General features: G+C 35.6%; 1 protein-coding gene across 6 annotated transcripts in view; it reads right to left on the reverse strand.

Moving 5' to 3' along the window:
• Nucleotides 1-18546, reverse strand: part of IMMP2L (inner mitochondrial membrane peptidase subunit 2) — a 457221-nt gene that overhangs the window by 411261 nt on the left and 27414 nt on the right. The window contains exon 4 of one of the 6 annotated variants that reach the window (XM_084534689.1): nucleotides 6915-7342. The exons of the other annotated variants lie outside the window; for them this stretch is intronic. Coding sequence (XP_084390815.1) covers nucleotides 7159-7342 — 184 coding nt within the window. The 3' untranslated portion in view covers nucleotides 6915-7158. Of the gene's footprint in view, nucleotides 1-6914; nucleotides 7343-18546 lie in introns of those variants that run through there. 6 annotated transcript variants of the gene reach the window in all.

Consider the following 18546-nt stretch of genomic DNA (forward strand, 5'->3'; position numbering starts at 1 on the left):
TTACACTTTTTTTTTTTTTTAAATAAATGCTCTTACACTTGACATAGAAAATTAAAATACTTAGAATATTTACTAATCATATTGCAAGAGAAATGGCACTGACTCACTTCATCAAACAAAATTCAGTACCTCCTTCTATAACTGAGGCAGTAACTGGCTTTAAATAGTCATTTTGTTGATAGAGGAACATAAGGTTAAGAGATGTGATGTTTTATAATTCCACCAACAGCCTTCTATTTGTTAAATATTATTCTTAATAAATATGTAATAAAGAAGATAACTATGAGCGACCTAATCTTGAGGGCATGGTAGTAGCTTCCTGGTTTCTGATGTATATTTGCAGCTAAGAAATGACCAAATGTCAGGCTGCAAACAAGACATTTTTGTGTTCCTGCTGAATGACAGTATTAGCCTCAATAAAAACAGCTAAAAGTGAACCATGGTTCAAAATAAGGTTCCCCACACACACACCTTTTTGTTTGTTTGTTTGTTTTTAATTTGAGATTACGGAAATGTAGCTTCTTTAACCACTATTCAGCTAGAGAGGTTAAGTATTAACAGAAGACTTGACATCACAACCATTGCAAACAGGCACTTTATGCCTCTTTTAAACATAAGTATGGAAACCCAATAAATAGGAAATAATCCTGCAGATATTCAGCAGCAATATAATGACTACCTTTAAGGTCCCTCAGTCAGATAACAAAATCCAAAACACAAAGTCAGCGCTATAGTCAGGCATAGAAATTCCTTTCACGTTCATAAATAAAACTTTTTTTCCCCACAAAGGCAGTCCAAAAGTCTACATTTCTTACTGTTCCAATGACAAAGCAAAAATGGAAAATACCCAATTAATTGGATAATTAAGTGATGTCCTGGAACAATTTATGTTCTGTACCTACTGGATATTTTAACAACTTATATATCAGCGTTCATGAGTATAAGAGAGAATGGTTATGGCTTTAACATACAGAAGGACAGAAAGCAAACTTAAATTGAGAAGTCAATTAAGAGCCTTCAATTTTTTAAAAATATCATTTACATATGTAAATTTTTTTTTAGTTTCCTAATTTAGACAGAATAAGCTGTACACACGTGAAGGCATTTCTGAGGTTCCAAACAAAATGAAAGAAGTTGCAGTCTTAATAATATTTGCAAACATAGAAATTTCAATAAGTTTCATCGTTTGTAATGATTTCTGTCTCAAAATTCCATTTGTACCTAAATGTTCCAAGCATCTTGCCTGTTGTGAGGCAAACTTCAAAAAAGGAAGGAAGGAAAACATCAAGAAAATAAACTTATTGACCTTTCAGTTCCAAGGTGCTATGCAAAAGCAGTGCTTGAAAAGGAGAAATCATCAGATATTCAGTAATTTCATGCACAGATATTTCATAAATGGATATTCAGTTATTGCATGCACATGTAACATAGCCACTGAACAGATTCTGATTGTGTATTTGTTTTTAAAATTTCAGTGGAAGCTACAAACAAATCAAGTTTACAGAACAGACATACCAGTATCTGGAATAATGACTACTAGATCAGATCAGACCTGCAACTATCTTTATCATCTTGAAATGGAAATATTATCGCCTTGATTAATTTCTATTTTATAGACGGGCAGAGACCTCAGATTTCAAGATATTTCATGCATTATTAATACAGAAAGAAAGTCACTCTTGTGAATAAACAACATAATTTTGAAGAAAAGGGATAAAGGTGTATTTTGCAGTATGGTAAACTAGGCTTTCAGGAAAATGCCATTAAGACTGAAAACAACCAAGCACTGAAAAAGTGTTAGAGCTCATACACTAACTCTGAATCCAATTTGCCAGGTATAGCATTTGTTAAAAAGGCCAAAAACTTTGTACAGATGGAACCACTTGGTCACAACACACTTCAGGAATTAGACCAGATACTATTAGAATCAATGTTATCTGTCAACAGCTTTCAAAATGAATGACAGCAAGTGAAAACTATATGCACATTTTGAAGCAAGTCACAGCTGATGGTTTAAAATGTGTCACCTCGGTATTAAACCAAAGATATGACCCCCACAAAACTATGAACTCTGTAAGTAAAAATATGCACACTATCACCCTATTTTCCAATACTTATTGCTATCACTCCCCAGACTCTCAGCAACTGCCTATCTTGAGAACTCAGGGTGCTATGCAATAGTGTAAGAGCTACCTGACACATTGCTGCCTTAAAGTAGCAGTCTTTTTTCAGTCACATTGGCAAATAAATGATTTTATTTTTTTTAATCATACAGGAGGTAACATATAAAATCTACAGTCTACACCAAGTAGAATGAGATTTTCTTGCTAGGTTTTGCTGATCGTGCTTACATCTTAAATTGTCAACCTGCAAATTTCACAAGATTATAGAAAATGAATTCTATGCCTTCTCCTAATGTAGTCCTCAGCATTATCTCCAAAGGGGACAGAACCAATCAAGCCAAGAAATTGTGCTACCTTCCACAGCAGCTCTGTCTGAAGGAAAAAAACAAACAAACAAACAAACAAACAAAACAAAACAAAACAAAACAAAACAACCACACCTTCACACACTCATATAAATGCGAACCTTAATGTAATCATTGAATGGTTTCGGTTGGAAGAAACCTCAAAGACCACCCAGTTCCAGCCCCCTGCTGTGGGCAGGGATGCCACCTACTAGACCAGGTTGCTCAAAGCTCCATCCAGCCTGGCCTTGAACACCTCCAGGGCATCCACAGCTCCCCCAGGCAACCTGTGCCTCACCACCCTCACAGTAAAGAATTTCCTCCCAATAGCAAATTTAAACTACCCCTTTTTGGTTTAAAATTAGTACCCCATGTCCTATCACTACGCTCCCTGATAAAGAATCTTTCCATGTCTTTCTTGTAGTTCCCATTTAAGAACTGAAAGGCCTCTCTCTATAAGGTCTCCTCAGAGCCTACACTTCTCTCAGCTGAACATCCCCAGCTCTCAGCCTTTCTTCACAGGGCCTGCTCCGGCCCTCTGATCATCTTTGTGGCCTTCATCCGGACCCTCCTCACGTACCCTAAGTCACTGCAAGTGAAGCTTGCATCTAAGAGGAATCATCTTCTTCAAGCTACGTAATTTGAATCAAGGAAGGTTCAGGAAGAATATAAGGTGAGATTTTTTCCCCCAGTAAGGACACACAGCCTGCCAGACAGAACCACTTTTGGTGGTTTTCAAGACCCAACTGGATAAAGTCAAGAGGAAGCTGGTCTGACATCACAGTTGACCCTACTTCAAGTAAAAGGCTGGACCTCCTAAGGTCCCTTCCAACTTGAGTTATCCTATGATTCATGACATGATGCAACGACCACAGATCTTCAGGTTTAGTGAAGACATAGATACTTGTCTTAACAAAATGGCCAACTTTTTTTAGATTGCTGATATGTCAGAAATACTCAAAATTTGGAGTGGTTTGAGTTATTTCCATTAGCTACAGTAAAATGGATGGTCAAAGAAGTAGCTGTTCTTCCCATTGCTTTGCCTCAACCTCAACCCTAGTATAAGTAAAAACTGTCTGCAAAATTGCTCTATTTTCAGCAGCTGGACAGGCTGTCTGAAATATATTGCAAATAAGACTCAAGGCATCATTCTCTAGACATAAAAGGCAGATCCATCCTTTTAGTCTGTATCTCAAAAGAAGAAAGATAAAGAAGCCAGTTCAAAAAATTTGCATCTGTGGGGAATTCTTTCATAGTAGGCATATCACCAAGAATGCTGATAAAATTCTCATGTAAATTCACTGTGCAGTCTGAACAATATAAAGAAACCATTTCCCTCCTTCCCTCTTCTTCCTTCAACTGATGTTATGCTTTTAACCCATTTTAACCATGTAACCCAAAAAAAACATATAAAACAGCGTTTAAAGTTTAGCACAGTTTGTGGTATCCTTGGCATGCCATTAAAAGCTTCATTTGCAGTGACAAGCTACGAAATCAAACAAAGACCGTTGAATTAAGTCTGAAGAAAAAGAAGAAAAATTAAAATGAAATATGCATTATTAATATGGCCTCTCACTGGAGAATGCCACAAAGAATTCTGCTTATTCAAGGATATAATCATTCCAATCGGAGATGGGAATTGGAAAATAAACCCAATATATTACAAATATATTATCTTTATTCCTGTTGCCAGAATTATTTATGCTATATCACATTATCTAGTGTTTTATCCTATCTAATTAAAAATAAATTAACTGTTTTGCTTAGTCTATTTCCTGTAACTAAGGTGTGGATTCTCAAGTCAAGAGTTAAGACTAACAAACATCACAGACAAGTTTCAGAGGGTCACAATCACTCCACACTGATTATATTAAATAGAAACAGTCCTACTATAAAGAAGCCTACCTACAGGGGGAAAAAAAAAAGGGCTATTGAAAAGATTAGGACAATATGAATGCATACAATTGTGCTTCAAGAAACTCAGTATTTTCACTGTAAGTAATATATCAATTCTGGAAACTTCTGTATTTGTCCTAAAGAAGTTGTAACAGTCATGTAGACAAGATGATGTTGGAGGGTTTCTATAGCGGAGAATGGGCCAAAGACAGCAACCTTGCTTTGCACAACTGTAGAGAATAAACATTACCATTTTTATTAACTTCAGCAGATGAGGAATCAAAAACACTAACAACCCATTAAGTGCCACACTCCTTGGTATGGTTATAATTAAGAGAAAAACACATTTTATTGGATAATGATCAACTTTCATATACAGTGTTCTGTTTTTGAGTATTTGACAAAAGCGAAATGCATGCCATATGTCAGCAAGATATAAAAAACACCAGTAACATCCACAGACCTTTCCAATCAAAAAATCATTCACACAAATAGCCCTCGATAGCTGATTTTTGTCTATTACTCTTCATGCATTTTGCATCCCATATCTGTGCTGAACTAAGCAGTTGTGTCCATTATTGCTACTCTAATTTCCATTTTGGGTTATGCAAAACACAAGAATCAACAGCAGTTGTGAAGTTTGCTGCCAGAAGTATGGAAACAAAACCCAGTTTTCTCTTGAGTTTTAAATATGTAATGAGAGTGAAGATCTCTGGAAAGCCTGCTCTTTCCATCTATTAAGATTTAAATGCTCGAAAGGCATCACCTGATCCATGTTAAGTTGTTTCTGTACTGCAAATGAGTTCCCTTCTAAAACACTGAATTTCCACATTTGTGCTAGAACATAATATGAGGCTGCAACTTACAACTCCCTAAGGGAATGATGTCAATTGGCATTTTAAAAATGAATTCAATGACCTACAATAATACGAGTTTCATATGCACAATATTTCTCAGTAGGCAACATGGGAAGTTCAGAACTCGTTTAGAGAGCCCAAGCTTTATAAAGGCAAGCAAAAATATTCTTGAACCATTTCCCTTAGCTTAATAGGTGTCTTATGGTGAATGACTGACTGTGATATCAAAAGAAGGAAAAACTGACGATATGAAAGGGATCTGCAAGCAGTAGGGTTAATATTTAAAACAGGATGGAAAGAGGAAAAAAATCCAGGCAGCATATGCCCATTTGGCTCCATTATTGACCTGGTAAGACATTCAAAGCTTGTGGAAATTTTGCAGATCTTCAAATTGTAGAATGGTAGGTCTCACATGTACTTGCACAGCTCGTTTTTAGTCACTACAAAGAAAATCTGCAACCATAACAAGGTCTTTGGGGACAGAAGGCCCCATCTAAAAAGGTTTAATAGCCGGGTTTGCTAGCGCTCCCTCCTTCTGGTGTTACATCCCACTGAAATGTCAGAGGCAGCACTTCACTGAATGCCCTATGTAAATGAACCAAGCAGAAAGGGTTGCTTATTGTCCCCCCCCCCCTTTTTTTTTTTGCTGTAATAAGTACAAGGCGTCTTTAGAAACAGACTTTTGAAGTGATTCCTGCTGTTTCACGAAGGATTTTACACTATGCCCATGACTTTTGTTTATCAATAAGACATGGTTAGAGTGGAAGGAAGTTAAGATTTAACTATAAATATACAAAACTGAATACTTTCTAAGCAAGGACAACATACTGATATAATAATACTGATACAATTACAATGCATCTAAATACTGGCATATTCAATATTCTCAACATTTACGATGAAACCAAAACACAATAATCCTATGAAGACAGAAGCAGAGTAGCCACTACTAAAAGCTTAAAATGGTTTGATTTTGAACTCTGAAACCCTGCTTATGAAGCTACTCTTAAGCATTTGAATCATGCAGACAAAGACCAATGCTTTTTATTATAAAAACATAATAACTATATCTGAACAGACTATCTATGTTAAATGAAGTACCTACAGAAGCAACCTGAAAGTAGTGATCAGTTCCATGAAAGGAGAATACAATACATGTTGTCAACTTTCATGTTTTATCAGAGAGCCTGAGGTAGCGAACAGTTCAGAAAGTACTTCACACGTCCTTCAAAACATATGTCCTTCAAAAAGAATCAACAGTAACAAAAATATTTTAAATGGTAGACAGGAATTATTTTTAATTCCTATGCATCATTTATTAACTATGCATACTTATCGCTGGGCAAATATAACACTTTCTTCCTCAAGGAGATAAGTACAAAGCTTCCCCACACTAACAGCATCCTCCACCTTTTTTCCTACTATTCATATAGTTTTAAACTAAAGAGCCTTTGCCATTCCACACCATATCTCTGCATGACACCAGTTTTCATTTTGTCAAATATATAACACTTGATTAATATTTTAAAGAAATTAACATTCACAGTAGCATTAAAATATTTAAATTGAATACATTACTTCAAATGCAGTAAAAAGTACAGCAAAATGGCCGCTATAATAGAACAAAGAGATTAAACCAAAAAAATAATAATACAGCAAGTCAGGAAAAAATACAAAAGAATTCATTTCCTAGATAAGAATAGCACTTTTTTTTATTATTATTATTTTTTTATAATATGTTCTTTACTTAACAGTCCAGTTCTGGCTATACAGACTATTTCACTCAGGAAGAGTAGTACTGTACCAGCCATAACATTTGTTTCAGCAGAGTTACCGTCACTTTCTGTTTTATAGGCAGTCACACTACCATAAGTATTTTCAGAAATATGAACCGATCCTTTCTGAGCAGCTAGCAGGGAAAATTAAACCAGGATATAGTCAGGTGCAGCATCTCACTACATCACAGACTCCCTGGCAGTAGGCTTGGACTTTTGTAACATTTGCTATTTTAACATGGTCCCAATTTTCAAGAAGGGGAAAAAAGAAGATACTGGCAACAACAAGCCTGTCAGTCTCAATGTCAGTGCCTTCATTATGAAGATTATCCTGAAAGTTATTGAACCTAAAAGACAATGGAGACATTGGTCAGAGCCAACATAGGTTCACTAGGGAAGGTCATATCTAACAAACTTAGTTTCCTTTTACGACAAGATCACCCACCTAGTTGTCCAAAGAAAGTTTTGAAAGACTGCAGATGAAACTTCAAAAAGTGAAAGAATTACTTGAAGAATCTTTTATTCATTTTAAACTAATAAGTCAGGCTTATAATTAAGGCACTTGGCAGATTTCATTATAACAGATCAGATATTAATTCAGTGCGGATATCCAAAGCTGCAGGGTGGAGGGCGAGGGGCAAGGAACTAAGGAAAGATCCGATTTCACGCTTGGAAAAGAGTGGTATGTAACATGGCAGGGCTGCAGAAATCACTCAGGACAAAACGAAAATGCCCAGAAGAAAGAACAATATGCAGATACTTAGTTTGGCAACAGACAAAAAGCAAAAATGTAAGAATACAAAGTAAAAACTTAGAAGAACCCTCACAAAGGAAATACTGCCAGAAACAGCATAAAACAAGAACCATATAAGATGTAGGGCCATGTATTGCATTTGCAAAACAATGTACAACTGCAGGTGATGCAGCCGAGAGCTGCCAACTCAGAGCAGCAGAAGAAAATAACATCTAGCAAGCATACATATGTACAGTGCATCAAAAAAGCACCAGATATAACAACACCGCAAATCCGCTCAGAGGAAATGCCTGCAAGATCTAACCTGAAAACAGACACTTCTTAGAAATAAAAGAAAGCTCTTGTGAATTTAGAGTGGGATTCAGACAATCTCTGATAAATGTTATTTCTGAAACCACTTTAAAACCATACCTAGAAAAAAAAAACAACAACACTTATATCAAAGCATTGATATAAAAGAAGCTAAAATTTAGAGCTTAGAATAAAGAACTAGTGTTAAGGCTTATGACTCCAAATTAAGATGGCTAAAACAGAACTAGATAAGTGTTGCTTTTCCAGTGTCAAGATGAACAAAGAGATAATATATGTAATTAAAAAAAAATAAAAATAAAAATAAAAATAAAAATAAAAATAAAAATAAAAATAAAAATAAAAATAAAAATAAAAATAAAAATAAAAATAAAGCTTTTAATGTTTGTGAGTTAATACCAGTAGAGAGGAATACAAAAGTAAGAACTTGCATTGATACAGAATCAAAGAATGGTTCGAGCTGAAAGAGATCATAAAGTCCACCCCGTTCGTACGCCCCTGCCATGGGCAGGGACACCTCCCACCAGACCAGGTTGCCCAAACCCCATCCAGCGTGGCCTTGAACACCTCCAGGGATGGGGCACCCACAGCTTCTCTGGGCAGCCTGTGCCAGTGCCTCACCACTCTCCAATTGAAAAATTCCTTCCTAATGTCTAATACGTCAAGTTTGTATCAACCCTTTATTTTAAAACACTTTTCCAAAAAAAATAGTGTGATACTTTCTACCACTTCCACCTCTAGAAGAGAAGGATAAATTGGGATGAAATGCATCAATATGAGTTAAAGGGTATGAGAACCTCCAGAAAAACTCCATCTTTTTTTTTTTTTTTTTCCTGGAGAGTAGCGTAGTATCTCAGTACTTATAGCATGCAAGTAAGACTAAAAACTGCAACCTGTTCTTCCACTGGCCATCTCATTGAACCTAGGCTTGGTTGTCTTGACACGACCTCACTTTAGGAAATGGAGAGCTGAGAAAGAACTAAAATTTAGGAACTCCTTGACAGTTTTGAAAGGTAGTTTGCCTAAAAGTAGGAAAACAGTAGCATCACCTTACTTTTTGGTAACCAGGATGCCCTCTTCCAACAGAGTTAATTCTTCGGTTCTGTTTTGTTTCTCTATTTTTAATTCGATTTGTTGATCATCATCAGTATTTTTTCCCTACAGAAATGAAGGATTGTGCATGTGTGAAGTTACTGTATATGACATTTGGTACTAGGAACTTCTACACCTGCAATTGTTTCCCAATATGAAATATGTCCCTTCCAGGTATAAAAAACCTTCCTACGTAGTCATCCGAGCAGAAGGATGAAAGCTGAATCTTCCTTCCTTCTCAATGCTCAAATTCTTGGGGACATCCTAAATCCTGGGTCACAGAATAATACCACACATCTGAGTCAAAGTGTCACATTTCATTTCATTGTCATCATCTTTGTGTGTCACATCAGTGTCACATGATCAAAGAGCTAATGGGACCACATTCACAAGTACGGTTCTTTTGACTGTTGCTTAGAAGTATATTTGAGCAACAGCATAATAATGTCTGTCCTGCCTTATAAATACTCCTGTCAACCACTGGTTCGTGAACCTGAGCTAACAGATCCATCATACATAGCAACACAGATGGTGTGGCAAGAAAAATGCACAGGAAAGGCAGGAAAGTATGGATAGGACCAGAAGAGTATGTGCATGGACCCAGGTTTCAGGTTTGTGTTACCTGAATACCTGAAGTATGCAACATATGCTTCTATCACCCAAACTGAATTCTTTGGTGAATTTGATGAGTTTCCTGGGGCACGTACCTCATCTTCCCAATTTCTGTAAAACACTACAATTTCTACAGTAAAATGTAAAAAAGCACCATTTTTCAGAAGAAAAAAAGGTTATTTCTTCAGGAGTTACTACTTCAGAAAATTCATGATATATATACAAAGATATGTACATGTATTTCCAACAACATCCTAGAACATCCTCAACAACAACAAAATCCTCATCCTTTAGTTGAGTTCTGCAACCACAGGTATGCTGAATAATTCTGAAAGCTACCAAGGAGGAGACTGTTGGGCACACAGCTTTAATCCAGAAGCTACATCATTATAAGTTGTCAACAGCTTCCTTTGTTTTAGAAATTGCTAATTGCTACACAATTTCAGTTACATACGTACATAGTAGCAGAGCAATTAAATGAAAATTTCACATGTACAACAAAAACTAGATGGTGTTCCTTCCAGACAGCAACACAGCTTTGATGCTAAATGAGACTACACTTGAAAAATAATATTTACAGAAAAAATATTTCCTTTATAGACGAAAAGGATACACATTACTTCACATGTCAACTGAAAAAAGTTTATAGTAAATGGTTCTAAAGGAAAAAACAGGACCTGAAATCCTCCAGGATAAAACTCTCTTAGATGAGGAATTATCCTAGTTCATTAAACTTTACACAGCACATTCTTCAGTGCAGAAGCAACACATAGAAAGAAGAGAGGAAAAAAATAAGAATGCATGGGGAAAAGAGAGAAAAGAGAGAGAGAGGCAAAGGGGAGAGAGTACATTTTAAAATTCTGAACCAGGTTGTAACTCCAAATATAAATTAAGTTGAAAACACACTGCGAAGTTTTCCTTATTCTGTCAGCACAGATTGCTTCTTTCCTCCTTTACTTGTTGTACAAGTATCATGAAAATGCTACAACAGCAGCTGGTTTTCGCAGTGAAATTAAGCAGACTTGCTTGGCTGCTTACCTGCTGATTAGGAGAAACTGCTTTAGTTTGTAGAAGATGTTGCTCTGAGTCTTAGTGAACCAGCCTCCTTCCAAATTTCATAAAGACCTTTTGTGGCACATAGCTGATAAACAACCACTGCTTGATTTGCTTTTCCATAAAGGTGTGTTGTGTTTTTTTGTTTGTTTGTTTTTTAATCTTTTATGATACTAATGAGCACAGGAGTCTGCTAACTCATGCAATATTCACTTTAGTACTTAACACAAGCTAAAACCACCAAAGTATACCTTGATAGTACGTTATATTACCAGAACAGAGATATAGCCAAGGCAGTCAAAAATATTGTAGACATTCCTGACAACTGAACTCCAACTAGCAGAAAGGATTAAAGATACTTTTTTTTTCCCATTCAGAAAGGTATCTTTCCATATCTATATGCAAATCTGTAACTAAAAAAAACACATTTTGTATATCAACATTTACAATATATCCGTTTGCATAAAGAGATTCCAGTTTCCATTTATTAGACTTTAAACTGAAATGTGTCTTATTTAGCAGGAAATCAATTCTTGCCTTTAATTCTATCAAAGTATGAGTTGTCTGCCTAGAAAGCAATACATCAACCGTAAATTTATGGCTCAATATGGATACCAGCCCACAGCTAAAAATTTGCAGATCTATATAACCAAGCACATTAAACAGTCCTCCTGGGTAACGTATAATCAGAAGTAACTCTCATAATTCAGCACACACTATGGGAAGAGCTATTACGACCACGTCTGTTCACCTTTTTTGGTCCAATCCATTTTCGAAAGAAGCTGTGCATATTGTCAACATAATGAATGAAATCACAAGACTCCTCATAAATTTTAAATGGCCTAAGGGGTTTCTTCACCTTCATGTGAAATCTGAGTACTGTATGCTTAAACTGAAGTGTTTTATTTTTAAAATTAAATTACACATTTTGATGAATGTGCCCTTTTATTGGCTACATCAGCATTCTGCAGAATGCCTCAAAGTGAAAAGATTCAGCAATATTATAGCTGCGTTTTCTTAGATTAGTCCTCTTTTACTGTATAATCTGTTCAAACTGCACTGCTTTTCTTTAGAGTAGAAACTCTTCCCATATATCTTCCATCATGCCTTAGAGATTCTGTATTTATTTTAGTATGAAGAACACTATAAAAAGAAAATATATTTTTAAATGTACCATGAAATTCCTTAAGGAAGGGTTTTTGAGACCATTCTAAAAAAATAATATCCGAATTCTAGTAACATAGAAAGAGCATCACTTCATTGTAAATACAGGATAAGAATACTGCACATCGTCTGTTCTGTCAAATATAGTAACACAAAATATATTTTATTCTTGGTAAAGCAAATGTTCCCTAGAATAATCCTTTAATAGAAAGAAGCTCTGCTGGGCTATTTTTATAACTGAACTAGAAAGCAACCAAGCGAGTATGTTAGTGTTGGTCAGTTTGGTATATTTAGGAAAACAAAATCTTTATTCCTATTATACAACAGTATTCATTATTGTGATGACATCCATTCAGCAGTAAGAGTAGTGAAAATACTTGAAAGCTTGTGTATTTCTAAGGCTACACCACTAACTGTGAAGAAGGAGCAAGCTGTATGACAAGCAGTACAAAACCAGATTTACTTAAGTTTAAAGACTACCATTTTCTTCAATACACCTTGCTGCTCTCCATAAACCATTACTGTTTACACTAACTTTAATGCACAGCAGCAAAATCTCTGTCAAGTAGCTTTAAGCTGAATACAACACCAACCCCTTACAACCCTTTACTATATTTAATGGAACAAAAGCCTTATGCAAATCCATGAGGCGTCTCTATAAATCTTCATAAATACATATCAGTAATTTCATGAAGGTTTTTCATGTGTCTTGCCTCAATTAACCTTCAATTTATCATTTCTTATGCTTTCATGTCTAAAAGCTTTTGCTTAGAAGACCAGAGACCAGCATTGCCTGTTATTTTCAATAAAGCTTATGAAATAGAAAAAGGTATAAAACAATGCTTAGCGGTTTTACAACCAGGTTGCTTATTAACAGAGACAGGTAGCCTAAAGGAAAGACAGGCATAGGAAAGAAACACCAAGAAATTAAAAGGTATTATCTGCTCCAACAGATTCAGAGTTAATTGATTATCCTAATAACCCCACTCACTTCTGTAATTGGTTCCATAAAGCACATTAAATGTGGGTATCAATAAAGGAACTAAGGGTCTGAAGTTCCCATTACAGTCAATCCCATCAATGGAGCCTGAATTTTGACATGCAACTGCTAATGTGTCTATTTAAGTAGAGCTGAATCTCTGCCATACTAACACACCCAGTGTTAATGCAGTACACTATTATTTAAGGATGGAGTTTGTGCCTGCCCTGTGGCCAAATATCTGTGGAAAAGTTCAAAAGCCTAAACACTAAGTATATATATATTTAAATGAAAATATTTATTTTAATTCATCATCCCTGTGACAACTTCAGCATTCTCCTTTAAACCGTTGTCATAAAACACTGCTTGAAAATCCTCTTAGATCAATGCGGTGAGAATCTAATTAAATCAAGTTACTGAACTGTATCAATAAACAGTGGTTTTAATTCTGTCAACTTAGTATCACTAATGCCATCCATAAATTTTGTCATGTTTACAAAGAAACCATGAAAAAGTCACAGTTTAGCTACATAATAAGTTATGCTCTCTTGTGTGACTTTAATGGGCTCTGCTAGGATAACAGCAGCCAGCCAATTTAAAATTTTCAGGCTTCATTTTGTCAGCATCTGTGATCCAAGGGGTCATCCATTAAATTATGACTTTTTTTCCCTTCTGCGTGGTTTAACTGCCAGTGAGAATGGAAGAAAAAAAATATTGATGCAAATACAAGAAAAATAAGGAAGACCCCCAATACCAGTTAATTAGCAGCAAGTGTAACTCATAGGATTAAAATTTACTGCAATATTTAAGACCCTTGTTGGTGTACTCAACTACAATTATAAGCTCAAAAAGAGGCTCCAAGTTCTATACAGTGTTCCATACAATTGTTTGGTGGAAAAAAAAAAAAAAAAATCAAGTAATTTCAATACTATTAGGGCATCTAGCTTAGGAACAGCAGTGGAAAATCCATATAGAACAATGTTTTTACTCTAAATTAAAATCCATTACATTTATTTGGCCCATTATTTAATGTAAAATGTCTAAGGATAATTAATAAAACCTAATTTTTGGAAGTACTCATTTTTCTCCATTGACTACAGAGAAATTCTGGTGAGTCTTGATTTACAGTATCTATGAAAACAATAAAGATGATTGAAGGAAGTCTAATGCAGAACCCCTGTCCTTGAGGCAACAAACAAATCTGTGTGGAGCTTCTTGAACAATGAAACTCTTGTCCAAAAGCAGCATCCTTAGGCATGACAAAATATAAAGAAGAATAAAATAATAGCCTAGAGGCTTCATCCTTAATGCTTAATTAGAGATTTATAAAATGAAAAAATAAAAAAAAAAGTAAAAATATGCCACAAAGAAAAGAGACAGATTTGTTTATGAGCCAAACTAACAGATTAACTAGTCTGTTGCAAGCACTGAATTAAAGTATCAATGTAACTTATTTATTTAAGGAGGTCTGCATAGACAAAAAAATAAAATAAAAAAATAAAGAAGATCAGAAGCAAAATGAAGATGTCACAATTCCTTCTCTAGAATCTCGATTCAGTAGAGCTTCTCCATCAAAATTCCACTGGGAACAACAGAAACAGAAGCATCTCACAGGGTGTCAATCATGTACCTTTGTTCTCCACCACAGGTCTGTTCCCATCTTCCTTGTTTTCTCTCTCAGGTTTCTGGATTTGTTATTAGGACAGGTTGAAAGTAGTGTGACTGACATCCCAAGGTTTATCCGCTCAAATGGAGTGGAGAGTTGAAAATCGTCCCATAGCACAACAACTGTGGCTTGGGCAGGACCTTAGACTCAGACACAATCCGATCATCAGAAACCATGACCTACAGTCAAAACCTTAAATATATGCTTCTAGAGCACCCTTCTATATGATCTCATAATCACGTTTGTTGCTGTGCTGCAAGTTTGCTTCAGCTTATTAGTATCCTCCTGAATATAACAATCCTAAGATAGACAGAAAGCTTTAAATAGAAATCTCATTTGCCTGTAAATGCATGTCAGAATTAATTTTGTTTTAAATGGACCCTAAATTGAAACATCCCTCATATATATTTCCTGCTCCTTACTAAGAAACCGAGTAATTCCATATCTGACCAGCAGTTTGCCATTCTGGGTGGAAGCCCTTTAGGGCTGCATGCACCTTCAATACAACAGAAAACCAGGGATGTTATTTTCTAATAAAACACTGTCATTCTAGGATCTAAAAATTGTATATCAAATATAGAACAAAAAGTGTAAATACCCATCTTATGTTTCAAATTTTTTATAAACTGTAAAATAAATGAATTTAACATATTCCGTTTTACTGGAAGTTTGATTTTCTGAACTGCTTTAAAATATAGTAAATTTTGACCCTAAGGATAAAAAGTTGAGGAGTAATCTTCTGGGCTGTAAATTGGAAGAGCAAGGAGGGGATTACAGTCCCTCTTCTCCCAGGCAACATGAGCTTCATACACTCAAGGAATTATGACAACAGGGATTCCAAATCCTTTCACAGTCTGGATTCTCAACAGCACCAAACATCAGTTCTGTTTCAAGTCACACAAGGAAAAGAGAAAATTACCAACTTTCAAAAACAATATACACTTTTACTAACTTCCATTGTGGACGTGAGCGATGTCTTTCATTCATCCTGCTACTGAATGCCAGCTGTTCCAAAGTATGACCTCTGTTTGCCCATAATGAATATTTCACAAATAGATTACACAATATGAAAATAGACTACAACTATTACATACATATAATGTGCATTATTAAATCAGTATGCAAGCCTCTTATTTGTCAGCAAGAGTATGACTAATACTTTTATTTTTTAAGCAAATCTCACTAATTAACACCCATTAATATTTTTGCTGTTACAGTTCACAAATTCCTCATTTACTTCCAAAGTTAAAGGTCACTGAATATCAGTTATTCATACATTTGTTGATCTTTGTTCTTGGATTAAACTTACACAGCAATTTCCAAACTCACCTTATTCTTAGAAAGCACATGGGAGAACTATCAGGAATTTATAAATATAGGAATCATAAAATTGTCATTGTGTTCAAGGTTCGTGTGTGTGTGTGTTGTTTTTTTTTTTTTTAATGAAATCTCATGACATGAACCTTATGAAAAGAACAGTATTGATCTGGTTTATTTGTTCACTTTGTCGACTGCAAATATGAGAGAGAGAGAAAAATATTAGTACCTTTTCTGAGCCCATTCCAGTATCAGTGACATTACTGTTAACATATCATAAAGTAAGAGTATAACTGGTAGATTAGATACCAAAATGGATTATTTCTAGCCTGGAGTAATGCTTTGTGCTAATAAGACTAAATGCTCTGCACATGTCTGAACACCAGGGGCTGACACGTTTGCTAGCCCTGACACTACCACCTAGAGAACATACTTGTTGCTGCAATATAATACTTCATGAGCTTTAGGAAACAGTATACAGCAGCTGAAACAAGCCTCACGGTACAGCTAAACATAGGTGCTAGCAGAAATTTCTGGAACAGCACAGGAGAGCTTTTACAAATCAGGACATGAAGTGTCCCTTGAAATTTAAATTTCCCTTGGTGGTTAACTGCTGCTGCATTAGCAAATCCTGTGAACTGAAATACCCTGCTGAGTTGCCTTGCATATAGTTATAACATCACAGAAATCCTAAATACAACTGTTAAAGGAGTCTTTAAGAGATCTAAGTGTTTTCAAATATATCAACTCATTCACATATGGACTAGTGAGAGATGCTATGTTATACCTGATCAATAAGTACACATAAAAGCTGATTAAAACATGCATAAAAACAAATAAAAATGCTAAGTGTTATAAAGGAGAAAATTGGAAAACGTATTTGGAATGAGACAGCTGGAACAATAAGCGCAGACTTCAGAAAAGTAGGCAACTTAGAGCAGACCACAGTCATCCAGGCAACACAACACAGCACCAACTACCGCACTAAGTACTTACATAAACCTCAACTTACTTTATGCAAACTCTTCAACATCGGTTGTCAATTTCTAATCATGGGATTAGAAAATGACAACCATGCAGAAGATTAAATCTGGAAGACCAGTTACTCAAAATTCTCACAAAGATGACCACTGAGACAATGTCTCAAAAAGGAAGCATGAAAAGAAAGACAAAGAGGAGTAAAGATTCTGTATGAAAGTGCTTAGCTGTTTTAATTATCAGAAATAAGAAGCATGAAGACAGAGTTTCAGATATTGATAGATGTGGTTTTTTCTGCTAAATTCATGCTTGGACATTCAGAGGTCATTTGTTTTGCTAAATCAGGTTTAATTTAATGTTACTTATAATTTTCAAAGATTTCTCCCAGTAAAGACTCCTCCTAACACCATACCTTCTCATCATCAGTTTTAAAACATATGGAATGCAGTGCCCTCTTCCTCAGTTAAGCTGCAGTTAGCACCAGAGTCCTGCTGATGCACAAGAAGCAGTGTCTCACAACGCGCAAGCATAAGGCTTCATGCGGTAAGGGTGACAAACATTAAGTCAACTTATTTAAAAATCTAGCTAGTGCTCAAAATTACAGTCCAGATATCATGGGAAAACGTAAAGGTCAAGCATTATCTTAGAAGGCCACAAGAGGCCCATGAAAGATTATTGTTCCTACAAATTCTGGCTTTGCAAGGTATTTTAAATATGTTTCAGTAAATACACACCAATATTCCCCTTCAACTCCTAAATGTATGTATGCTGTTCCTGTGAAGCAATGGTCATACCGACCTAGAACAATCCGGTTTTCACTGCACTTAGAGAGAAATCACAGCTTACAGCAAAGAAAATGTAGTTTCAACCACATCAGCAATTCACATTCTATGGACACTCTACCTATATTAATCAGGGATCTGAAACCATCCCTTCCTAAACCGTCCAGAACAATGAAACTGAGTCTGCCTCATGCAGTCAGCTAAGCTATTATTTGATTAAGGATATGGAATATAATTTGTAATTAAGGTTTCCCTTTTAATGTTAAACAGATAAGCCTTTGAACTCCAGGAAATTGCAAACTAATACAAATCTGCTGTAGAAAAATTACTACTATCGGTGTCCTATAGGACTGAAGAACACACTGTGCATGATCACGCATTTCAATATCTTCCAACAGTATCTCCTTCCTAAGGTCAAACTCAGCACTAGTTTAAAAATAGACTGTTCTGAGGGCAAAGGGGATCTTACGCAGACACAAACATCATAGCAGGCCTTCTGGGTGTACAGGATGCTATTATCTTTTGCTTGCTTGACAATATACTTCCTTTTATATGGCAAGACCACACTTCTCTCATTATAGTTGCCCTAGTTATTGGAACATCAAAGTTATTGTTCTAAGAATGCCACTAATTCATCCCTTAAAGCAGACATATGAAACAACACGTAACACGAGGAGTATGTTCAATAGGTACCTCTTTTTTAGTGATCTGTATTTGAAGGTATATGAGAAAGGTGTTCACTGGAAACCTTAACCATCTCCTGGGTTTGTTATTTGTTTGTTTTTAGACAGGCTTGGGGAAATCAACTTACTATTCAATATTTTTGAATATTGAATATTTTTGAA

Source organism: Aythya ferina, assembly GCF_964211825.1.
Source record: "Aythya ferina genome assembly, chromosome: 1".
In the NCBI taxonomy this organism is placed as follows: Eukaryota; Metazoa; Chordata; class Aves; order Anseriformes; family Anatidae; genus Aythya; species Aythya ferina.